The 26,600-nt window shown below is 35.9% G+C and overlaps 1 protein-coding gene across 2 annotated transcripts in view; it reads right to left on the reverse strand.

The window, feature by feature from the left end:
• Positions 1-3,543: 3,543 nt before the first annotated feature.
• Positions 3,544-26,600, reverse strand: part of LOC137401242 (putative deoxyribonuclease TATDN3) — a 53,552-nt gene continuing 30,495 nt past the window's right edge. The window contains exons 6-12 of one of the 2 annotated variants that reach the window (XM_068087656.1): positions 25,694-25,739; positions 18,545-18,647; positions 15,184-15,298; positions 8,373-8,439; positions 6,132-6,233; positions 5,357-5,445; positions 3,544-4,210 (exon numbers count right to left, since the gene is read on the reverse strand). In XM_068087656.1, coding sequence (XP_067943757.1) covers positions 4,165-4,210; positions 5,357-5,445; positions 6,132-6,233; positions 8,373-8,439; positions 15,184-15,298; positions 18,545-18,647; positions 25,694-25,739 — 568 coding nt within the window. In that variant the 3' untranslated portion in view covers positions 3,544-4,164. The remainder of the gene's footprint in view (positions 4,211-5,356; positions 5,446-6,131; positions 6,234-8,372; positions 8,440-15,183; positions 15,299-18,544; positions 18,648-25,693; positions 25,740-26,600) is intronic. The other variant, XM_068087655.1, reaches the window with a different exon arrangement.

Consider the following 26,600-nt stretch of genomic DNA (forward strand, 5'->3'; position numbering starts at 1 on the left):
CGTCGAGTAGCTCTTGAGGTAACATCCAAATCAGCCAGACGCACCCGTATTGAAAACTTGACATAAATAAGTTTGTTTAAAAGTTTCACTAAATTCTTGAAGATTCGCAAAGATTTTAGAGTTCATGAAAAAGTGGGAAAGCCAAAGTATGCTCGAGATAGGCATGCTATGAGACTTCTATTGCAAGCTTTACACTTATCCAAAGCGACATCCTATCTGTCAACAGATCGTTACAACATTTATTATATTTGTATTTTACTAGCAGATGAGTTTCAGTTAGTAATTCCATGGCAGTTACATCAGAAGATCTCAAATATAAATCTTGCGCGGCTGTTACAAGTCTCAATCTGTTTGCAGCCGAAGTTCTACCCTTAGCATTACGAGGCTCAGCCACACTGATAACTTGTTGATAAACTACCAGGACATGTAGTGTACTACATATACACTACATATACACTACATATACATGTAGTGACTTAGAATTACACAGCCATGATTTGTGAGGATTCCATAAGCGCAGTTGTTGTTAACTGTTGGACGCGCTTAATGCTACCAGTTTTCATATGCGTCTTCACCGAGCATTTCTTTATTTGGTGAAATAAATACGATAAAATACAAAAAAACTCGATTTCTGTTTGCATTCATATTTACATATTGGCATGCTTACATAAGCATATGTTTTACTGGTGCACAAAATGAGCGGCGTATTAACATTACTGTGTTCAAAGAACAAAACCAATACAATGTATGAACTCACAACAAGTTAAATACCTTTCCATAAAGACATGACCTTGTAAATCAGTGAAACATCAGCTGTTGCCTTTGAGTGACCTTCACCAAGCCCCTTAGACTGACACGCCGAGCTCCGAGGGCTTGGTTAAACCCAGATTAAGAACCATTGCACCAGCATTAATCTTGAAAAAGGGACTTATACAGCATGTGAGAAAAAGGTCTTCACAGTTTGTTCAAAAATCATAACCACTGTACTGATAGAAAAGATAGCCCTAGCTCTTTGTACATGTGGGATGCTCATCTACTACACCTACCAAAGTGCTTCTTTTTAAAACTACGTCTTCATTTTAGAACGAAGAAGGAACCAACTCCTCAAGTCTCTTCAAGTCCCCTCAAGTTTACAGCCCTGTGACTTACAGCATCAGTACTTGATTTCAAGGAAACAGAAAATGGCTGCTTTAAGAAATATCCGTGACACTTATTTTCACCTATGCACACTTACCTCAGCTGTGATTGTATATATGTGAGCAATTGGCAGCGAAATGAAAAACAAATTACAATATACAATATACATAACACAATTAACCTCTTACAATACTAGTCTGATAAATACGCTGCTCCATTGGGCTCTTTGTGTTTGCTCACAATATCAGCTAGTAAATTTTCCAATAAAAGGACGTGCAACTAGCAATGATGCAAGCATTATGTACTCCACTCCATAGAAGAGAGTGTGTTCAAGCAGTGAGTTGATGATTTGACCTGTTCATGTTCTCAATGGAATGAACTCCAGAGTGATATAGTTCACCATCCTATGAACTGTGGAGATTTATTAACCGAAGACTTCCTCTATAAGGATGAACTACTTCAAGTTTCTTTCCACACTTTGGTTCAGATTTGAAGACTTAAAAGTTAAAAGTTAAATTCTTTGCAACAAAAGTTGTTAAATAGTTTTTCGAATTGCTCATCGCTACAAATTTCTTTATTCAATCATCTACTTACGTAATCAATTCGTTCCGGAAGCTGTTTCGTATGTGAAAAATTCCATCAGTAGAAACCCATTTTACTATATAAAAACCCAAATTTGTTCCAAACCCCAACAAAATTCGGACATAACATATGTATAAATGATAAATACATGTAAAAGTTAAAACCTATAACAAATACATGTTAGAATTATATTATTACATAATGAATAGAAAAAGTACACATGGGAAGAAGAAACTGAAAAATAACGAATGAAAACTACAAACCGTTTACAACCGCAGAGCTTGTAAGGACGGCAGTCAGAAGAGGTGGGTGTTGTAGGGCATCTAGAAACATCTTTTGTAATTTGAAGCAAAATTTTTGCCAAAAAATGTTTCATAACTTGAAAATTTCGTATGTACAATCTTTCGTAGGTAAGATTACACTATACTACGATTTCATCAACCCTTTCACATACTTTTATGAGGTTATCAGCGTATTTTTTTTTAAACATTTTTTGCAGGTATCAAAACTTTTTGCCCAGTTCCCTAATAGATGTCATCACTGATCTGGTGCATTGATCAAGATCAGCTTTCAATAAAAAGACAAAATAATTCTCAAGAGAGGAAAACTCTATTAATGACTAGCCTCGCTATGCATTCACATTCTATCTATTGCAAGGAGAACTTGTTTGCAGCTGTAAAACATTGTAACAATATGCCACAAGAGTCTTTCCTATTAGATGAAAGAACACAAGCTGAGTAGCCATTTTTCTGTCTTATTGAAGCCAGCAGCAAGGCTGTTCGTTCTAAAACGTGTTCTGGAAGGTACACAACCAGCTGTCATCAACCTCTCAGTTTATCATTGACATTGTTGGCAGCCATAGCTATCAAGTACCTCTGTGTGCTGACTTCATTAGTGTAGTAGATTGAGTCAGTATAGCCTAAGTTATTTTTATATCAATTTATATTAATTAAAAATAAGACATAAAAGGGAGTCGCTAGGAATCCTGTTAGAGTAATTTTAGAGAGCAGAAGCTAGACAAGTACAGTTGATTGATGTCATTACAGAGCATTGATGTCTAATAAAAAGCAGTTACTTATGATTTGATGACCGAGTATGCCTACCAATGTCCTCTTGGTAATGCTATATATTAAAGGTCTATTTTTCACACAACCCTCACTTGAGCAGCATACTAGACAAGAAGGCTGTAAATGATATCATAACAATCCTTTTTGCAAAAACAATTATCGCAATAGCAACCTACTCCCTCCGGTAGCTTTTAAAAAACAGAAAGTGAGTTCAGTACCAACTGAATCAGCCAATGAGAGACGAGTGTTACAAAGATATTAAATGTAATATCTCTAGAACCTTGCTCTAGACATATCGATGAGAAACATCACAGCTAAAGCATGCAATACAGTGCAAGTGCATATTCATTCACTGGTAGACTGGATAGTTTCAATCTACAAGGAAAGAGATATTTAACAGTGTTCTACAGAGTGCATTTGATGAGTCTCAAACTCGGGTCAGCATGCATGCTAGCAACAACATCCATGATGAGAACAAAAGCAAAAACTTTTCTCAGCTGAAGTGAAAATGCTGGTTAATGAATTGTAGGTGAAACTGAGAGTGACAAGATGACGCTGGTGGTTGTGGCTCGAGCTTATTTGGTTAGAATACTAAATTGTTTACACGTATTGCTCGCTCTTTGACAATTGGCGCTGTCGAGCCTTTGAATATTTAACTTGTGCTTTGGCCAGTCACAAACAAAAATACACAAATACCTTCATTTAAAAGTTAGAATGGTGAATGCTGTCTGTATATGTTGACTAAACATAATTTTACTATGCAAAGATATTTTATTACCTGTGCAATGCCGAGCATTCAGTAGTAATAATATATACGTACAATGATACTCTTGTAAATAAACAGTACATATTAACACACATATTAGCATACCTCCTGATAAACAGTATGTACTAACGTAGAAAATGAGATAATACCAAATAAATTGTGGATAGCTGCACATTTCAGATGATAAACAGATATAGAAAAACATTCGCAAAAGAAAATATCGACTTTAGTAATAGCATAGATGACAATATCTTGGGGAGAAATATGTGATGCAAAGAGCAAATCTAAAGCCTTGTATCCATGAGCTACTAGGGCTTTAAGAACACCCATCAAACGGATGCAGACCTTCTATAAGAAATACTGAACTGCAGCATATCACACCGATCATGACAATAACAATAAATTCAAAGTCAGCGGCTACTAGCAAATAGGAACCAATTGGCTGAACTGCTGTTGGATCAGCCAGGCTTGGCCAATAGTTGGCCATAGATATGAAATACATCCTTAGCTCGTGCTCACCAGCGTTCTAATGAGGAATGTTCCCAAACAAAGCTTGTGCATTGCGTGTGGTAGTATCAATCACCTCCTCTCTTGAGATCCCCTTAGCCTTCGCTATATACTCACATGATATGTTGATGTTGGAAGGCTCATTTCGCCCCTACAAACAGACAAATATTATAAGTTCTTGGTGGCTATGATAAACTTCCAAAAGATGACCTTGACCTTTTGACTATCACTATTAAAATATCAGACTCTGACAGCCATTCGAGCCTCTTAGTAGGTTCTGGCACTAAGTAGCAAAGTAATTTATGTGCGTGTATAACAGCAAGCGTTTAAATAAACGTACAAAATAATGAGGAAATGAGCTGATTGGCTGCATCTAAAACAAACCTTTATAGAAACGTCAGATGCGGTCAAAAAGCTAGAAAATTGGTTCCCTGGATGACGGATTATCTATATTGGCAGAAACCTTGAAAGAGCAAACACTTGAAATGTATAACAACAATTTAGAGTCCAAACACTCCTACTAATATCAAACTCGGCCCATGTTAGTATCAGTGACTTACCATATTCTCTGGAGTATAAGTCGCACCAGCCATTAAGACATGTCATTTGCAATTTAAATGATAAACAATTTAAAAATGTAATAGATGCAAAGACAAGCTGAACTGTATGTTTATGTTACATGAGACAGCTGATCATGTTAACATAACATGTGAAGAGTTATTCTCATAACTATAGCATAAATAACGTGCTAAAAAGCTACCAAAACCATCTGCGTCACTCCAAATGTGCGGTAGCTAAAATCCAATGAATTCTTCATCCAAAACGTTACTTTTCATTTGCGCTGACTTAGAGGGTGGAAGAATTGGTTACTTAGCTTTTAGCCAAAAATAGACTTTTATATATTTTTTTGTTTCAGTAAGAATAACTTCCGCTTTTCGCCAGTCTCTTACAAGTTTCTCACCAACTCCAACTTCTTTTGTGTTGTTCGATCGGTAATAATATGTTAATAATTTCACCCCCAAGTCACTCTATTGTATAAGGCGGACCCCGGCAAAACTATGAAAAAAACTGCGACTTATCACCTGGAAAATACGGTACTAAGGATAAGCATATGCAGACCATTCATACCAAAGTTAGAAAATTGGTCTAAAACACCGATACTTTGATAGTCATCAAATGTGGTGATAGTACACCTGATGACGCGTGGCTAAGGAAACTAAAGATGATGAGTTTAACAGCTGCACTATGACAAGTTCAAATCAACTAAAACTGTAACCATACGATAAGAAGAAAGTGCCTTCCCACCTGTTTCTCTGGCCCGAGGGCAGGGGAGTCTGTCTCCAGAAGTAAATTCTCCATTGGTATCTTCTCCACTAATTTTTGCTTCTATAACAAGCCATTACAATGATATATGTATAGTCGACCACCTATACGTCAACCACGATAATAAAAATCAGACAAGACTAGAACAGCATCTTTATAGCACATGAAACTCTTCGCTGGAACCATATGAATTCTATCAGATGTTAGAATGAATATTCAAAGTTTTCTTCTCTCCATATCTCTAATCAGATACAGCATTAGTTAAGTACAAAGACTATAACCAAGTTCCCAGTAGGCAGTTATCATAAATTCGGTCGTGTGAAGATGCGTTGACGAATAAAAGGAATTTTAATACACAAATGTTGACCGACTTTCGATCAAAGCATAACCAATAATCGATGATATAAATTGACTTGAGTATAAAAGATGCATTATAGAGGTCAGTCTAGTCTGGCAGAGAAAACTGATAGCAGTTACCATAGATAGATAGAGTTAACATTATAGATAGACATGTTGGTTGTCATAAGTAGGTGTAACAGATATAATAGATAGAGTTAATACAATATATAGACACAGTGGTTATCATAAGTAGATGTAACAGATATAGTAAAAACTTTTCAGCTATAAATTCTAGATGATCTTGCCAAGCTTACCACCAAATGGAGTCAGAAAAATGCCCATATTGAAGTTGTCTGCCCTCAAAAACCAGTTGCTTTCCATACACACAAATAGTAGCTAGATGGAATTACCTGTGGACTTCTCACCACACTTGGAGGAATGGAGAAAAAGTAGCCTAATTCCACTCCTTTCAAAGCTGTCGATACCTTGGCATCAAACGCATGCAGCAGCACCTAAAATCATGCAACATTCTTCATTGTGTACAATATGAGATGCCCTACCCGCCCTTAAGTTTTCTGTTAGCAGAGTCACGAGCTATGTAAGTCAAGGTTATCTTTGGTGGCTTTTAAACCAGCATTGGCTTTCTAAATTGTTGAAGGATCACTCATGTCAAGTCTAAATTGTTGAAGGATCACTCATGTCAAATCTGAAGAGATTTCATCAAAAAGTATGGCTACTTTTCTATCATTTTGAGATTTTGTTTGTTGCTCCAGGTGATCCGTCTGCTGGGATGATTCAAGATTAAAATCGAAAAACCTGAACACAGTTTAAAACGCTCAGAAGAAAACGACTCCTTTAACAATGACGTCAGTAGCCGCACTTCCTGTTTATCCCTCTCATTATGACATCAGCCATATCATTCATGCGTTCCAGTGTGACTGCGTATCTATCTACATGGACTTTAGTTTGTACTAGAAAAATAACTTTCTCGATTCTTCACCCATTACCTTGGCACCTCTAGGGCAGTGACAACATCCTTCACCGACCTCTATCCATCAGTAGATGAATAGTCTGATATAATGAACAAACCACTGGCAACAGATGCCTATTCTCAATGATCAACTTGCGCACAATTTTAATAGGTTTTATCAAAAAGTATCAGTAGTGTTCTATCCTTTGTGATTTTTTTATCTTTGAGGTGACCTGACGGCCAGGATGTTTCGAAATTAAAATTGATAAAACTTGATCAGGAATTAAAGCGCTCAGAAGAAAAATATGTGCCGAACTGACATCCCTTGTTGATATCGTTGCTATAGTTGATATCGGCTATTATGTTCAAGTTGCAGCGTTACACGTCTATTTTCTGTCGGTCTCTTTGCAACTACAGACGTCATAATCACACCTTGGCTTGATCTGAGCGTTTAACCATGATGAAGTTTTGTTGATTTTAATTTTGAAGCATCCTGGCTATCAGATCACCTTAAACATGAAAAACAGTTGCAAATGATACAAAATGCTGATACTTTCTGATCAAATCTACTAAAATATTGTGCAAGTTCATCTTTAAAGTGAACTTTCATTCATTACAAATATGGCAGCACATCAGTAGATAGGCAGCACATTAGTAGATAGGCAGCACATCAGTAGATAGGCAGCACATCAGTAGATAGGCAGCACATTAGTAGATAGGCAGCACATCAGTAGATAGGCAGCACATCAGTAGATAGGCAGCACATCAGTAGATAGGCAGCACATCAGTAGATAGGCAGCACATCAGTAGATAGGCAGCACATCAGTAGATAGGCAGCACATTAGTAGATAGGCAGCACATCAGTAGATAGGCAGCACATCAGTAGATAGGCAGCACATCAGTAGATAGGCAGCACATTAGTAGATAGGCAGCACATCAGTAGATAGGCAGCCAATAAAAATGAACGACTGTGCCAATCACTTCCTTAAACCATAATTTCTAGCGTAGAGGAATAATGCACCAATGATTTCGCATCATCAAAAATGGACGCCCTTCGCTTGTCACAGAATGATGCCAAGTAGCAAAAAGCTCTACAATGGAGTGTAACTTGTTTATGCAAAGATTATACATGATTATTGGGGAGATTTTTGGCCATCTGATCCCATAATCAGTTCAGTATTTGTCACTCTTGCAACATTTCACAAGTTCATACCAGAACTTCACTCATTGTTATTCAGTTATTTCAGTTATACTGAAAAATGTGAAAGTTCTCATTTGAAATTGCAAAAAATTTCCAAAACAGTAAGCTTGAATATACCAATTATTAAAACCTTTTCATGACATTACGTTTCTTCAGCACACAAATAGTTTCAAAAACACAAGTTCAAGCATGTACAATGTTTACTATTTTAGTGAATCCATTACTAACATAAATTAGAGTCATTTACCAGTAAACAACTGCAGACAGCTGTCAGCAAGTGTTTGTTTTTGAAATTTTGAGGTTTTGAGAAACCTGAAATAGTTGATTTTTGGTCACGTTGCTGTGGCAATTTAACCAGATAATATTTCCAATGATATACAGCCCTCCATGAGGTGGGCTGTATATCATTGATATTTCAGAATAGCTAATAATGCAGGCAACTTATTAGTGGATTTATGAAACATTTGATAATAAATTTACCTTTTTAGCACCAGCATTTGCCAGTAAGTCGATAACATGCTTGCCTGCACTTCTGGAATGGACATTCCTACAAACAGACAGCCATTTCATTACACACACCAATAACCCCTCCAGACCCACACCCACTGACCTATTAAAATAGCATTAGATGTCTGATAGCGTGACTCACACGCCTAGTACCGAAGCCCTGTACACTGTATGTAACCTTGTACCAAAGAAATCGTGACAAGATAACTTTGATTTCCTGGCCAAATTATTGCTACAGTCCATAAAAATAGGAAGAGCTCTGTAGTTATTGTAAATAGAGGGCAAATAAGAATGTATTCTTTGACATGCTCGGCTGTCACAAAGGTCAATCAGTTGATATGACATCACTCACTGTTGCAATATCCCCACACTCGTTGTAAAAAGCTAGCGATAGGCTGCCAATAGCTTTGAAAAGCTTATGATCATTACCCTAGAAAAACCTTGTCATCTTAATTGAAATCTGAGCACTTCTGTAAAAACCATCTACCCTAGAGTATATCACCATAGTATTTTTGTCTTTCATGACACCTAATATATACTAGCAGTTAGCCTGGCAACATCCGAGATTTCAATCGAATGGCCTGCAAGTGGTTGTTTAAGCAGCTGGTTTTCTGAAACCCGACAGAGTTTTGAATCCGAATATTTTTAGGGATCTGGTGGAAAGCATAGAGCATAGTTTGTGATGCTGGCAGGTTGGCAGTGAAGTTGGCAGGTTGGCAGTGAAGTTTGGATAAAGTCGGCTGAAAATGTGGAAATACTAGCGTTTACGCAGACGAACAGACAGGATAAAATTTAAAAAAGATAACTATTTGTGAGTTTCTAGCCCGCAGTTCCTAACTCGGTTGCGGAATGTACACAGAAATAAATTTTGTTTTTAATAAAATTGATTAAATTATTAAATAAGTTACAGAAATAAAGTTTCTTTTAAAAGTTATACAAAACTATTTTCTTACGTCCATGGTTCTACTGATTACATATAATCACCAACACAGCTACACATTTTTCTAACCGACTAAAACTCGTAGGCTAGGATCTCACAAAGAGCTATCTTAATTATATCATACCACCAGACACAATGACAAAGTTGGATTTATTGAGATATGTATTTCACGCTAGTCAGACAGACAGACTCTGTGTGTCAGCACCATAACAGTAGCAGTGATACTATAATCATAGTTGTAAAAGAAGTTCATGTAGGCCTATTTATTTTTTGTTTTCGTTACTGCACTGCAGAAGAACACGATGTTGGTAGTTTATGTTTATGTTAAAATCATGGTGTCCCACACTGAGCTCCTCGCTATCGTCTGTGTCTACTACACTTCAACTGTCAGCCACGCCATTTGTATTCATATTGTGGTATTTATGGTTTAAATGTGGGAAATAAAGCTAAACTAGTTGAAACTATGAGACATGCAGTGATACCGCTGTAATTCCTCGTTACTTCTGCCCTTCATCTTTCGGGGTTCAGCACTTCGGGTGGTAAAAAATATTTATTGCAAAATTAACCAAAATGTGTAACAATAAAAAAATAAAAAACGAAGGAAATAAAACATAAAACACATGAGTCTCTCTCCCCCTCTATCCCTCTCTATCCCTCTGTCCCTCCCTCTCCCCCGCTCCCCCCTCCCCTCCCCCTCCCCCTCAGTGACCCAGAAATTTCCCTCCTTGATATTCATCGGGCTAGAAGCTGTCCCATTTAGCTATTTTCCAGTTGCATTTTGTTAAGTGAAAAAGGGCAATGTGTTTATGACGCCATTTATCGTGTTTCTTAAATGCCCTCAACCCTACAAATTATCCATTGAACCTGAGTAACAAATTATCCATTGAACCTGAGTAACAAAGTAACAAAGTAAGAAAGAACGAAAAATAACGAAAATTCTTATTGATTAATGATAAAGTGGCTTCATTAGATACGAGTTGACTAGTTTCTATTTGGTGAATTTTTACTTATCATGAGAAGCGATGGTCCGATTAACAATGAAAAGTGAGGAATTACTGTATATTATAACATACTAGATGAATGTCCGGCAGTGCACGGGTAATAAAATGATTGCACAGTGAATTTGATTAGCTTATGCTAGTAACTTGCTATGTCTGAAGCCAGCTTAACCCTTTCGCGGGCGAATTTTCAAAACTAAATCAGACTCCCATGGGCGAATTAATTTTCCAAAAAATCAATTTTTTTAAAAAGGTTTATACACTTTTCTGTGTGTTATTATGTGCATATATCTATGTTTAAAGGTGCATATGTATACATGTATATGTCCGTAGGCATATATATATATATATTATAAACAAATAAAAATGTATAACAGAAAATATATGCTTTTCCTAATAATTGTCTATTTACGAATGACATTTCCGAAAGCATTTTCCTTTACAAAGGCCCACATCACAGTCTTTGCACCATGTCTTTGCACTTATTCGTGTAACTAAGAGCTCCCACAAAGATGTACTTCCTGAATTGACAGACTCAAAAAACTTTTCAAAATACTCTACTGGTTGAGCATCTACTGGACCTGTCACTGCTATAAATTGCTGAATTGTAGGAGATTTATCTCTGTTTATGTTGGTTATATTCTTCCAGGCACTGGCATCACTCCTACTCACATCCTCATCATAACTGCTACCAGCCTTTTCATAACTGTCACTTCCAGATGTAAAGTCATTCCAATCACAATCCAAACCTGACTCACTGCCATCTCTTGCTACTAAATCTAAAAAGTCACAGTCGGCTCTGAATCTCTTAGTAATTTTGGGACTAGTACTTCCTTTATTAGGTTAATCTCGGAAGGTTCTTTTAGAAGTCGCCATGACGGTAAAATAAAGTCAAACTCTCGAAAAATTCGGTAAATAAAAGCTAAAACCGAAGCAAGAAAAATAAAAGTTGATAAATTTTTTAGAACAGTTTTCTAATTTTTTTCGAAAGTTTATTTATTCATCACTGCTAAAAACGATCGTTTTTTTCAACCTTAAAGTCAATTTTTGAGGCTAACCGAAATTACTATATCATAGCTTGCTTTTGGTAAAAAAAGTAAACAAAAAACGGCATTTAGCTAACCAGAAACTGCAATAATGAAATACGTTACCGAAACGACAAAAACGTCGCACTGCCCATTAGCAGCCGTATCGCAAAGCGACAAAAACGTTGCTCTGCCCGCAAAAGAGTTAATAATTGTTACGTGTAATGGTCTCTAATGCATTTAGTAGCTAATAAGCTAAGCTAGTAGTAACCAATAGTATTTTCCTATGAGTGAGTTTTAACCGATGTAATAAGTAATTAGTATTACAAATTTGACACGGAGTGAATTGGGTAGTCTGCTTGTTTGGAGAACTGCAGGTTCCGAGTTGAAATCCAGAGCCAAGCAGATTTTTCATTTCTAAAACTTTATCGTTAATGCTGGACATCTGGATGACAAAACTTTATCGTTATAGCTGGACATCTGGATGACAAAACTTTATCGTTATAGCTGGACATCTGGATGACAAAACAGAAGAAAATATTCACCAAATGTGGCAGACATTTTTAACATTTCATGCAATATCTACTTGTAGCTAGAAGTCACCCGGTACAGGTCAACACACCGAATTTCTACATGCTGCCAAATCCTGCTTCATAGAAAGGGACATGACGCCACACCGCATTCCCTCACGTATTCCTGACATAAATTAGGAAGTCAGCAGATGCCAATGACTAGACCTGTCAACAATTATGGCTACACAAGCTCATTCTTCTCACGGATGTGCTCAGCACACCCGCCAATGACATCAGCACTAAGTCTGGCATCTTAGTGTTTATTTGGAATGTTTTTGCATCTCTTGTGTCTCATTGGCCAACCATGTCAGCACTGAGAAACAATAAGAATACTATTGTCATGATTCTTTCATCACTAATGAAAATAGACAAAGGACTGTTACAAAAAGCCTTGACCTTACAACTTTGGTCACCAATATAAAACCAGTATAGAAATATTATTAATTAAAAAAATATTATTAGTAAATATAAAAATATTATTGTTACATATAGAAATGTCATCCCACGAACAAACGAGCGGAAGCGAAGTATGAGAGTTTTTATGATAAATGCATGTGCACACAACTTACGAAAATTAATCATCAACGATGAGACGAACCCTTGTCTAAAAATTTCATCAAAAAATTCTACCATCGTTTTGTAGAGTCGTTAAAGTATAATAACGATACAAAACACATTTAAGCCTATTTAACTATGTTACCAAGTCTTTGTAAACCGCCGGCATTATCTTAAAACTTACCCATCTGATCAGATTATACACAAATAGACAGATTAATTTGGACGAAAATCGCCACAAAACGCTTGAAAAGCTTAGTTTAATAAAAGTTAAGACCAGAAATTGAAACGCTGAGCGACAGTGAATAGAACGATAAAGTCGTGCGCATTTCGCGAAAAAATAACGTGCACATTTCACCAGTCTACAGCATTGTCGAAGGTTTCTGTAATTAACGTAGGAGTACTGAAATCGTTTCATTTTTGCCGATTTCAAAGTAGCTGACATTTTAGACTCTTGAGTGCTTCGGTATTCTAACTGATGTACAACGCAGTGTAAGTAAAGGAAATGACGATGATATTTTTTCTAATGATTCTTATGAGATTTTAAGATTATGAGATTATATGTACTTATGAGATTATAAAAACTATGACGTTTATAAATGTAAACAAAATTGTGTATTGGTTTCATATTATTACTATATTAATAATATTGGTTATTCTAATAATGTCAGTGCATTTTACTTTTAATATTGGCCAATATTGCATTTCTCCTATTGCAGGGGGAGAGATATAAACATATAATCTTTTCCTTTCATTATTGCTATTTGTTGTATACATGTATAATAACACCCACACCCAGTACATTACAACTACCATTGCAGTTATCCTATTGCACTGCAGTGCCATTTGACTGCTAATAGGCCTATTGCATTTCTCAACCATCAGTACCCTTTTTTTCCAATATCTCTTTGGTCGTGGGCTGTATGACAGTGGAATTTCTAGTCATTAAATATAAAAATATTATTATTAAATCTACAAGTATTATTAGTAAATCTAAAAATACTATTATTAAATATAGAATTATTATCATGAAATATAAATGGTATTATTAAATATAGAAATAGAATTAAATATAGAAATACTATTATTAAATATATACATATTACTATTAAATCATTTAAATGTATAAATATTATCATTAAATATAAAAGGGTAATATTAAATACAAAAATATTTTTGTGCGCCTCTTGCTGAATCAGACAAGAGAAAATAATTCCAAGTCAATGGACAAGCGACTGAAAGACTCTTATTGAGCACCCTATCTGATGATAGATGGTTTTGGAAAATGTGTCACACGTAATCCTCTAGAGTCTAGGCCCTAGTGCAGCCATGGCCAAATGGCAGATCTAGATCCGGATGTGGATCTTTGTAGTTTTCTTGTGGATTTTTCAAGATGGCTGTTAAAAAATGTTTTCGATGTATTTTTTTTAATTGGGTTTAAAAAAGATTTTAACTTTTAGAATTTTTGTATTTCTTATATATTGTATTTTTGTATTTCTTAGAATATTTGAATTATTGTTTTCAGCAATGAATTTTGTGAAAAAACAATCATAGAATACGACATACAAATACCCCGCTTCATGAATATTAGGATGTGCTGTCAGTAGCAGGAACCCACTTTTTGATAGTATTGTGAAGTCAAAGCCCACTCATCAATTTTCTCGCTGATATCAGACATATTTATTGCAGCACATTCATTCAGTGACTTTTAGTCAAAATATGTACACAAACAAAAAAATTTTTAAATCGTATTTGATGCTTTGTTATAAGATGTGCACAAGTAATTGCATGTTTATGTAAAAAATGCACATCTTCAGCTCGTTGTGGATCTTTGATTAGTCAGATTTGGCTGTAGCAGATCATGACCAAAATCATTTGGCCATACCTGCCCTAGTGTATATGAGAGTGACCTTAGTGGCTACAGAAACCTTGAGAGGACTGCGTGTAAATAATCTAGGTGGCTTGTTTTTCGTGTTTATGAAATAGTTGGCACGCAGGGGTGCAGCCTTTCCTTTCCCTGCATCTGTTGTTGACTTTATCCTGTATTCGATGGCAAAAAATGCTCAGTTTTGATGATATCTTCTCTAGATCTAACCACATGTGGTATTTATATTTACAATTTGTACCTTCCCGTGTTTCTGAGAATAAGGATTGTGTTTTTGAAATAAACAAGATTTACATGCATGCTAAGATCCCTGAACAATCAAATGATTTTACTAAACTCTAATGAAATCTAGTCAGTGATTGTTTTAGGGACTCGGGTCACCAGCCACGAGCCGACATATTAGCCATAAGGGTTGCTGGGTGGTCACTGATTTAACAAATGAACAAGCTATCAAAACTAGTACCCTGGCAGTCTTGCGCGTGCCCTAAGAGATTGTTAGGTGTAATAACTATGTGTACAATTATTCCGGGATGCTAAGGTTTGGTTGAGTGTCGCTGATGGTAGCGTGCTCGGCTGCAATTGAAATGTATGAGTTCGAATCCGATGTGATGCAGGCTTTTTTCCCCCAACATGCACCTGTAGCTTCAGACCGATGGACATGATTCTTATTATAATAAAAGTTAAAATATTTTAGTACCATAAACAGAATTAAAAAAAACTACTCTAAGTTTGAAAATACTGTGAATAGGCATCCAATATGGCTGACAGGAAAGAGACACATGGCTACACCTGACAAATGAGGGACTTACAGTGGTAGGCCTAGCTGGGTGGCGAGATCCACCTGGTGCTTAAATACTTGTCTCTGTTCATCCTTGTCACCAGCAGACTTAATATAGTAAGGAGTAAAATCCAGACCACATTCTCCTGGAAAGTTAGAGGACAGAGTAGATTAAGCGAAGGTGATCAGGGACTAGAGAGAAGTTGGCTGATGGCTCTCAACTCACTGCATATGAGCCGAGCCGTGGTGTGCAGCTCGGCCCAGCACTTGCATATGGCAAAGAGCCGTGTGGTGCGGCTTTAGTAAGCTTCTCCCAGAATGTTTCTGATTGAAGTATTGTTAATTAATGTATTGTGTCTGTACTTAAACTTAAGGAAACAATCAAATTTTTAAAAAACTCAAACACTTTGAATGTTAGTCAGTTGTTTAAATTTCGGACTTTGCTTAGAGCTCATATATCTTTCTACTCATCATATTCTCATCTCTCACAGCACTATTTCACTCGCAATTCTAAATGCAATTTGCCTCTACCTAAATCATCTTCCGCTGCTGGTCACAAAAGAACAATTTATTAAGAAGCTGTTTTGTGGAACACTCTGCCTATTTCTATTCGCAGTATACAAAACACGTTAGGTTTTACGAGGGGCTTAAGGGCATGGCTATTGAGATAATTTTTTTAACTATAATTCTTTATTAACTTTTGCCTGTAATCTGCCACCTAGGTCCGCGCTGAATATTAGCTTTTGCTATTGCGCACTTGGCCTCATCATCAATTTCTCTGGATGTTCGTTGTCTAGTTTTCATTTCTTTTGTATATATTCATATATTATTGATGAAATAAAGCAAACAAACAAACAAACATGTCTGGGTTGAGCCAATAGAAAACATGTTCACAGCCATGCTGAGTTTCACTTAGAAAAAAGGTTAATTTTTTATCCCAATGTCTTCTTCGCAATGACCCCCATGTCAGATGCATTACAGCTGGTGAGACTACAAAAATTGCAGACTTCTGATGATTATCTATTGTGTAGGTCCTAGGGACAGTGATCATTTTATTTCTAACAATAATGACAATACCGTAAGTTACAGTAATAGTGATTACCATGTTGTTACGTTAAACTTTACCTAATGTAAGTTGGAGTAAGTTACGCTGTGTATCTTTATTACAACTGCTACCTCTGAACCTATCTATTACAACTGCTACCTCTGAACCTATCTATTACAACTGCTACCTCTGAACCTATCTATTACAACTGCTACCTCTGAACCTATCTATTACAACTGCTACCTCTGAACCTATCTATTACAACTGCTACCTCTGAACCTATCTATGGTCTTCTGTTCAGGCGTCTTTAAATATGAACTTACACAAAAATTTTGACAAAACTTGATAGCAGTTAAAACGGTCGAAAAAATGTGCTGAAATGACATGACTAGTAGCTATAGTTGATGTCGGCTATTGTGTTCAAGTTGCAGCGTTGCGCTTCTCTATTCTGTCTGTCTCTTTGTAGCTATAGACGTCATAATCGCACTTTGGCTTGATCTGAGCATTTTAACCATGATCAAGTTTGGTCGATTTTAACCTTGAAACATCCTGACAGTCTGATCACCTCAAATATAAAAACAATCACAAATGATAAAAAAATGCTGATACCTTCTGATAAAATCTTATAAAATTCTGTGTGTAAGTTCATCTTTGAGGCAAAGTGAGAACAAAAACTTATTTTTATGAATTAATTTATTAATGTAATTGCTGTCTATTTAACTTCTTACATAGTTGAATACAATTCATTTGTTTAAATGCCGAGTGCGATTATCTGCAGTATTTTTTGAAGAGTATTTCTTGGACTATGGAACAAATCAAACTAATTACTTTAATGTTCTTATGGGAATCATTGCTTCAGCGAATGAAAACCATCATGACAGAATCCAAAATGTTGTGTATGTTTCAATCCAAAATGTTGTGCATGTTTTAATTTTGAAGAAGCAATGCAAATGCAAAGAAAACTTTTTCACTTTTTAACAGATTTCTCGAAACAATCAATTTAGTGATTATCAACCCTTGTAAACCGATTGGAGTTGGATTAAAACTAATTAGTGCTCTATAACTAGTGAATTTGTGGTTTGAGCCTGTTAATAAACAGGCAAGCAATAATTTAAAATGCTAATGGTGATTTCTTCCTTCTCTTCTTCCTAGCAAACATGTTTTTGTAAGTTATTACAATGAGAGAGATTGTTGTGAAGTCATCTACTTCTATACATATAAATCTCAAAGTTTGTGTGTGTGTTTGGGTTTGTCCAGCTATGGAAATTAAAATTTAAGAATGAAATATCGGTTTCATGCTGGATTTAATCTCATTCACCAGACATATATCTTTCCTATTAAGCTACGCGAGACGCATTGAATTTATTGAGCGATATAGGTGGTTGTTCAAGTTAAAATACTCGTGGCATTACGTTACGACGCAACGTCGTTTTATGCTTGCTCTCATGGCTCTTATATAGTAAGCTACTCAAATTACTAGCTTACTCAAATTAGCCATTGGCAATGTGCCAGGCTAATGGCAAATGGCAGGCAACTACATTACCTGTCACTGTTTATAAGCTGATTTTTAATACCCGTGCAATGCTGAGCATTCCGCTAGTTAGTGCTATATATCCTATCAAAGAATTGTAAAGCTGACGCATATACGCCTACTGCGAGCAAAGGTTTTGACATTTATTAGTCTTTCTTAGATCGCCATACTTGCTCTGATCATGTTCCGTAACACAGGAGATTCTTGGTGTACAAGAAAGGTCAATATTCAAAGTTTATGCTGACTGCATTGGTACCAAGGTTCTCACCATACAGCAAGACAGCAGAGTGGTAACTATGGAAATTTAAATGTAACATATAAATCACACACAGAATTTTTAAGCAACAACTTTTGTCCAAATGGAATTTTTTTAAATCTACATTTGTCTTGTTAGTCATTGGAACATGACTTTTGACACAGACGAGCGAAATTGTTCAACTAAAAAGCAAAATGATCAAAAAAGGATTGGCCAAAAGATGCAAACCATAAATTTGCACAACATTCCGGGTTTAACAGTCCAAGTAGATCAAGGAATGAATTAACTTCGTTTGAGGTTTAGACCGCACTGAGAACAAAGCTAATGGAAACTAGAGCTGTGCCATAAGTGTGCATGTTTTATTGTTCAGATTTACAGACCATTTGATACACTTCTAGTTCTAATTCTAACAACTTTCAACTTTCAACGGTCAACATATTTTTCAGGACCTCCCACTCGTTTTGTTATTACATACGCTGAGATACATATATAACATTAGCGTAGGGTGACACCCACACAAACTGTGAAAATGTGCAAAGCTGACAAGAAAAGAAACTAACCAATGCAGCAAATGCTGGCTTTGTGCTGCTGAATGGAGGCAATCACTTGCGGAGTCCAGTCAGACAAGAGAGCACTTCTGTCAAAGTTGCCACTTTCACCCATCTGAACAAAGATAACAACTATTTAGTAAGGGTGAGGCAATCGTCCCAAAATTTATTGCGAATCTCTGGTCGAAGACACCATTGTGTGTGGATCAATATGTGAAATCAAGAATAAAAAATTCCTAAACTGTGATCCACTGAAAACTTTTAAACCGAATATCGTTGTTATTTAGCCAGCTCTGGGACTCGCCAAATAGGCTTGAACCACTGAATGCAGCACGTGAGAATGTTTTTTTAGATTGCTCCTGAGGTGATTTATTATCTGGCTCACCCTAATCTGGTGTACCTCTAGTGGGCTGTCTTCAATGTGAGAAAAGAAAAATGGTAAGCGCACCTGATTTTTAGTTTATAAGGCTGGTTTGTTATTATCGATTATAATCGATAATATCGATTATTATCGAACCATAATCGAAAAACACAAAAGCCAAAAAAATATCTTTACAAAACTTGCTTAAAATATTTTAGTGTATCGGAAGGTCTCCTAGTTTAAACTACTAGATAAGTTGGCCTCGAGCCTGTCCTCCAACTGTGCTAAACTTTAGGTAACAGCCTGGTAGATGGACCAAAGATATATTACATAGAAATGTTCATTGCGATCTACAAACCACGACATTTTCAAATTATTACCATTTCATTCTAGCAAACAATAGGAAAAGACCGGACAACATTCTAGAAATGGCTCAATTTGAAAATTCATTGAGCAGTTCGTAAATTTCGGTAATGATAGGGACACAAGAAGGTAACAAACTTTCAGATACAGCACTGACAACCATCAACACCAGCCATGCTATAGTCAAGACTCTCCCCATGCTACAGTCAAAATCACTACTGACGATAACCTCAGCATTTGTTCATCTATTTGATTCTATACCCTATGTAATTTCAGGCATATAGCTTGAAGTTTCATATGATAAGTTAAAATAATATGACAATGAAAATTTTTTTTAAAACCGTTTAGTATATGAAGTAAATTAGTTTAAACTTTACCTAGTCTAAGTTTGTGTAAGTTACCTCATGTATCTCTGGCACCGCCTCTACCTCTAAATCAATATTTGGAAAAGCCTACATATCCGATTGCTTTTCTCTCTGGTAAACTAAGGACCCAAACCCTCGTTACTGATCATTGCTTTGCTAGTTTAGTGTTTGCGTATAATTTAGTTTTGAAGTCCCAGAATTCAAAACTATTTTAATTTAACTTTATTTTATTTGACTCATTAGTTTTAATATTAAGTGCAACTACCCGCAGTATTTATTACAAATTATTATTGGTTGTTGGACTATGGAGTTGGATTCAATAAAATACAGCCAAAATGAAATAATAACTTTATTTAAGTTTTGAATTGAATAAAATACAACTTTATAAAAATACTAGTACCCTAGCAGTCCAGAGCACCGTGCGAGATCATCCGGTGTAATAACTATGTGTACAATTATTCTGAGATGTCAGTAAACGATTGATTGGTGCAGTTGCTCAAGCATAAGCATACTATGCTGAAAGTTGCTAGTTGGAATCACATATGATGCAATTTTTTTGAGACTTCGAATCTCGCATGATACAATTTTCTCTGAACATCAAACCGTGGCTTCGGACGGACAGATGGACAGACAGACAGACATGGCTCTTATGATAGCAAAGATTTGCTCCAACATATGGTGGCTCCAACACATGAAGACAATCTTAGAACTTCGTATATAGAGGTTTCACTGCATAAAAAATTCACAATCTAAGGCAAAGCTCAGAAGTGTTGGTGCATATGTACTTTTGTTCAGATGTATTTTTTACCATAGCAATAGATTTCAGGAAATTTTAGAACTTTAGACACACAGCCTTCTACTACAACAATGACCAGTTTATGATATAGCCCATCAGAACAGCCAATGAGGTCTAGTGGTTGGTTACATGAACAGAAGAGTTCATTGCTAGTACCTAATTATATAACTAACCAGCAGACTAACTCAAAGAAAGATAAAATCAGGGAGAAATAAGGAACAAATTGAGGAATAGTCAAAACGTACTTTTAATTACAGACATCTTATGCGCTGTGCAGCAGACATTTCTACGGAAACCATCCTGTAAAGTAATGAGCAAGCCAAATGAGCACATGAAAGGGATTTTTACTGATCAGACTGATGTATGTCACCGTAAAATGGGGAGCAAGAACCTCTCCACCGCCATGTGATGTACAAGTAAGTAGTAGCGGCGCATACATTAATCAAACCATAATACTGATATGTTGGTCACTATAATAATATGGTAATACAGTTTATGTCTATGTAAGAGAGACAATCAAAAGAAGACAAATTGCATAATGATTTGTTTAAACTCAGGTTGCTTGGAAGTTGCACAATGTCAGTATCATCCACCTTGAATCAAAACATCTACCCTGCAGGACAATATTGTTCACGAAGTTATATTTTGTGAAAGATGTCTTTTCATGCATTTTCGCAGACTATTTTATTCAGAGAGAAACACATACGCAAATAAATTAATCTGTGAATCCAGTTAGCAATAGAGTGCAAAACCTTGACATTCGTGTATGGCATGTTTTACTTTCTATTTGGCTTTTTTATGTTATATGTAAATCTATCTGCAAATCAAATCATATACATAACATCTAAACTAGAAACGCCTTTGTCAATGTCATCAATTTCACTAGTAGAAGTTATTGTAAGTGATTTCACAGTGGAAAACTGCAAGAGCAACTTTTGAGATGGCGGCTTGCTGAATTCTGAAAAATTGTCACCACCTTGAATAGTTTTGTAACGAATTGTGATGCATTCGTGATGGGAGCAACTCTAACCCTCAGCGATAGTTACAAATGAGTTTGGAACTCAGCTATGTTTACTGACTACGCCTGGCGACTAGTTTTTAATTTTTGGTAGTAGTTATTCTCCCTTTTAAAATGTCAACCACTAGTTATTTGCGGATTTTAACCATTCAAGATATTGTCTGCCCGTAAATTCATGAATTTTTAAATCCATTTAATAATGTCACGCCTTAGAGTATAAATACTAGCCGATGTGAATTATCACATTTGTAGAAAATATCAAAGTGATAAAAATAGTAATAAGTTAGGAGAATCCCACACTGCTTGGGACATTATTATATTTTAAAGGGTTGACCACGTCAAATTTTAAAAGATTTTATCAGAAAGGATAAATATTTTACTATCATTTTAGATTTTTTTTGTAACTTCAGGAGATCCAAGTGCTAAAATATTTCAAAATTACAATCGACTTGATCACAGTTAAAATACTCATAAGAAAAAGCTTCCCCAGACTTCTCCAAAAATTGGCACCATATCCTTCATTTTTTGTGACGTCATTTTATCGTCATTTTATCTAGTTTTGCCGATTTTAATTTAACAACATCCTAACAGTCATATTGCCTAAAACAACAGCTAAAATCTTAAATGATAAAAAAATATTCATACTTTCTTGTAAAATCTCCCAGAATTTGATGTGATCACATCTTTAATATCCCAAAAGTAAAGAAAAACTTTGTAAAGGTTCCTGAAAATACATGCGTTCCCTGAGGGTGAGTACTTATAAATCCTCATCATTTCTCTAAGCCGGCTTATGATAAGTTAAAATTAGAGACAAATCCTATAAACTCACAATTCTAGGGTATTTGCATCAGGGATCGCTAAACATATTATGGAAATGTTTACTTTTCCATATCCATTTCCATAAACATAAATATTTCCATAATTTTATGGAAATGGATATGGAAATTTTATTTTAGAAATATGGAAATGTTATGGAAATGGAAAAAATATGGAAATGAATTATGGAAATGGAAATAATATGGAAATGAATTATGAAAATATTATGGAAATTGAAATAATATGGAAATAAATTATGGAAATGTTATGGAAATAATATGGAAATAAATTATGGAAATGGAAAAAAACTATGGAAATGAATTATGGAAATGTTATGGAAATGGAAATAATATGGAAATAAATTATGGAAATGTTATGGAAATGGAAATAATATGGAAATAAATTATGGAAATGTTATGGAAATGGAAATAATATGGAAATGAATTATGGAAATGTTATGGAAATGGAAATTGTGACAAACACGTAATCCCTGATTTGCATATAGTGCTACTCGGCAGGTGTGTGCTCACGACAATGAATGGAGAGTGGAGATGGCCTATAAAACAACTTCGTGAGATTCTAGATAAAATCCAGCATTTTTCGCAAAAATGGACAATTGCTGACTTGTTCATTAGTATCATCAGTGGTGGGAAAACTATGTTGTTGTTATAGTTGCAGCTGTTAGCAATCCTTCAAAGGTCAAGTATGATATCTGATCTGCAAGTCTGAGTAAAGTGTCAAGGAATTTCGATGGCAGGAGACATGCTCAATTTTTATTAAGAATGCATCATTCCTTCCAGTTCCTTGACGAGTGTTCCTAGAGCCTTTACATTTGTAAAAAAGGAAATTTAAGGTTAAATGCCCACTACTGTCACTACAACTGGCCTTTCTATGAAATTAATCCAAACTCTACAGGATAATGAGGTAATAGAGAAATTCATTGATAAACTGATTTTTGGCAAGTTTAGATAGCAGTTAGGTAAACAAGTTGTGAATACATTACGACAAACTACATTCCTAATAGTACGGTAATCTCTACCACTTCTTGGCTTCGATTATCGCTGTATCCCAGGTTTTGCGACCACTCAACTTTCTTCATTTCCATTTAATAAAAAGAACTCATGTTTAGAAATCGTAACAATTTTCAATAGAATTAAATTAGAGATTCGGTGCAGTATACAGCGATATAGTATATTTTATTGTCACCATGTGACTCTCTTTACTGGTGTTGGTCTTTATCTATATATAGATCTCAGTGTTTGTTTGTCACCTGTCAGTCATGTGTCCAGTTATTGCGATTAAAATCGAGGAGTGACAAATCCACCCTGCACTAGAATTGAACTGGGAATTATCAGTTTTGCACACAGACAAGCTAACCACTATGCTACGTTGTCTTTGCCATACTATGGAATAATTGTGCACATACTTATGCAGCGATTGCGAAAATGCTATTAGTTACTACTAGCACACTTGAAGATCGTGATGTCATGAGAGATCATGACATGTAACGTAACGACTACAAGCTGGCTTCATGGCTCTGACAGTAATGATTTATACTAGCTTAAGTAACTAGCTTAAGTTACTAGCTTAAGTATCTAGCTTAAGTTACTAGCTTAAGTTACTAGCTTAAGTTACTAGCTTAAGTTACTAGCTTAAGTTACTAGCTTAAGTTACTAGCTTAAGTTACTAGCTTAAGTTACTAGCTTAAGTTACTAGCTTAAGTTACTAGCTTAAGTTACTAGCTTAAGTTACTAGCTTAAGTTACTAGCTTAAGTTACTAGCTTAAGTTACTAGCTTAAGTTACTAGCTTAAGTTACTAGCTTAAGTTACTAGCTTAAGTTACTAGCTTAAGTTACTAGCTTAAGTTACTAGCTTAAGTTACTAGCTTAAGTTACTAGCTTAAGTTACTAGCTTAAGTTACTAGCTTAAGTTACTAGCTTAAGTTACTAGCTTAAGTTACTCAAATTCATTGAGTAATTATTTTATTACCAGTGCAATGCTGGGCATTCATCTAGTTTGGATACATATAGCAATACAGTGTTGTCACTAAGGCATGAACGCAGAGCACTGTGTATTGATATGAAAGTCTCCCGGTAAGGAGCTGTCAATGTCAGTGATAATGATAGCATCTCATCCTAGAATAGCTTGAGATCATGTTTTAATAATCAAATAGAATTTGACTACCCCTTCTTCATCTACAGAAAATCACCAATAAGCCCTTTCCATTATTTTGCTGTCCTGATGAGCTCAACAATATTTAGCATTGACTTTGCCTCTTTCGTTTCAACCCCAGTCATGCTTCTTTACTTAGTTTCCGTTCTGTTCTCGTTAATCTCTTATAGTTTCTTCATATTCTGTACACAATGTACTACACAAGTATGCAGCGTGTAGAAGAACTTGTACATGAACTTATATGAGTAGACATTGCAACAGTTTTGAAATCAGTAGAAGCTTTTTGAAGTGGTAAAAATGGCTCATATTTGAAATATCTAGTTTCTATTTCATGAAAATTGCTAATTTGCGGGCATGTCTGTAACACAACCCCAAACCCTAATGTAAAATACGGGAGATTAATGCACGGGATTAGCTACACTACATAAAATTGCGAACATCATTTTAGTCATTTACAAAAAAGGAACAGACAACTTGGTACATTATATTACTACCTCATCAACTCATGTCATATTTTACCTTAAGCTGTCGAAGGATTGCCTAAACCCATGATCTAGTGACTGTTTAGATTGAAAGTTCAAGGTTTCTTATATATCATGCGCAACATCACTTATACAATTCAATCATATTTTATATGCCTACTTGAGAGGAACCATAGCAAGCAGAACAAATTACTCATTTAAAACACCACTAAACCTCAAAGGGTCTTACATTAGTATAATAATGCTAATGCATTGGCCTTCATCAACAAACAGGAGCCTTGTGATTATTTTTTTATGTTTATACAATTAAGCAGATGCGCACACGCCCATCAGTCTTCCTGCAACTGAAGCTATTACATAGGCAATAACCTACTGCGAGCATATCCTAGATGCAGCTCAGTGTAGGATGCCAGTGCTCTCATCTTTGCAAGGTTGTTATAAAATGTGAATCCGGTTAGGTCTATATTTTGTAAAAACAGCCATTGGCAGAAAAGATTAATTTAAATCCTGAATGATTTCCCCATGAAGCAGTTTTCAGCGATTCAACATGAGGTCACGAGCAGCTGATCAAGTAAAAGACAAACGCCTGTCAACTCGACTCACTAAAATATTTTGTGTGATTGATGATATGTTACGGTTATCTATATAATAGGGTCGACTATTACCACCCAAAAAGGGAAACACAAATGGTAGCTCATACTGTGTTTTTAATGGGGTTGAGTAGATGGTAACTGCACTATGACCTTGCTGCACTTAGTTAAGTACAAGTGAGTGATGAGTACACCTACCTGAACTGGGTGGATGCCAAGTCCTGGCAGGATGAACTCAGGATGCCTGCAAGAAAACAAACTGGATAAGGGTGAGAGCAAAAGACTATTTTTAACGGCTGGCCGGTATTAAAATGCCAATTTAGGGATGTAATCGTTAGACTGTTTTTATATTCAAAATATTCTTATACAAGTACATGTACTATTGAAGGCCGCGCAACGCATTGCAATGGTAATAAAATAATTTTTCACTGAATTTCGGTAACTCACCTAGTAAGCAAGTTGATCTAGCCCTGTTTGGAGTCAGGTTAATAATCATCATGGTACACGTAATGAGCAACTGTGCTTGTTAATAACCCCACGTGCTTTAAAGGTGAGTATTTTTCCCTGATGTAATGACTGTCATAACAATAATTTCCTGCTTGGTTAGCGTAGTCAAATGGTTAAAGCCTGGTTCCCATATACGTCGCAAAGCACCGGCGACAGCACCGTAGGCTATTAGCGGTGAAATGGGAACCTACGTGCCGAGTACCTCCGAGGACCGCTGGTAGTTGCTGGTGGCAATGCAATACTTTAGCACTGTTCAAATTTTGCAAAAGGTCGCAGGCAAAACTTTCCCGAAATCCACTGTACAGGTAAAGGTCACCATTATATAAACGGCATGGCGAGCGAACATTTGATTTGATTACGCGATTATGTTTAGCAATGCAGCTTATATGTGAACAGATGCCGCCGAGCCTAACGTCGCAAGCGTTTTGCTGCGCAAGTTACGGCCGGAGTCTCACAATTGATATGGAAACCAGGTTTAAGCTCCAAGATCAAACCCAGTGCTATACAGATTTTTCGATAACAGAATTTAATCGCTGTAACTGGACACAAGGATGACCGACAAGAGGCAAACACTGAGATAACATAAAGTGAATGAGAA

Source organism: Watersipora subatra, chromosome 7 (genome assembly GCF_963576615.1).
Source record: "Watersipora subatra chromosome 7, tzWatSuba1.1, whole genome shotgun sequence".
Classification (NCBI taxonomy): domain Eukaryota; kingdom Metazoa; phylum Bryozoa; class Gymnolaemata; order Cheilostomatida; family Watersiporidae; genus Watersipora; species Watersipora subatra.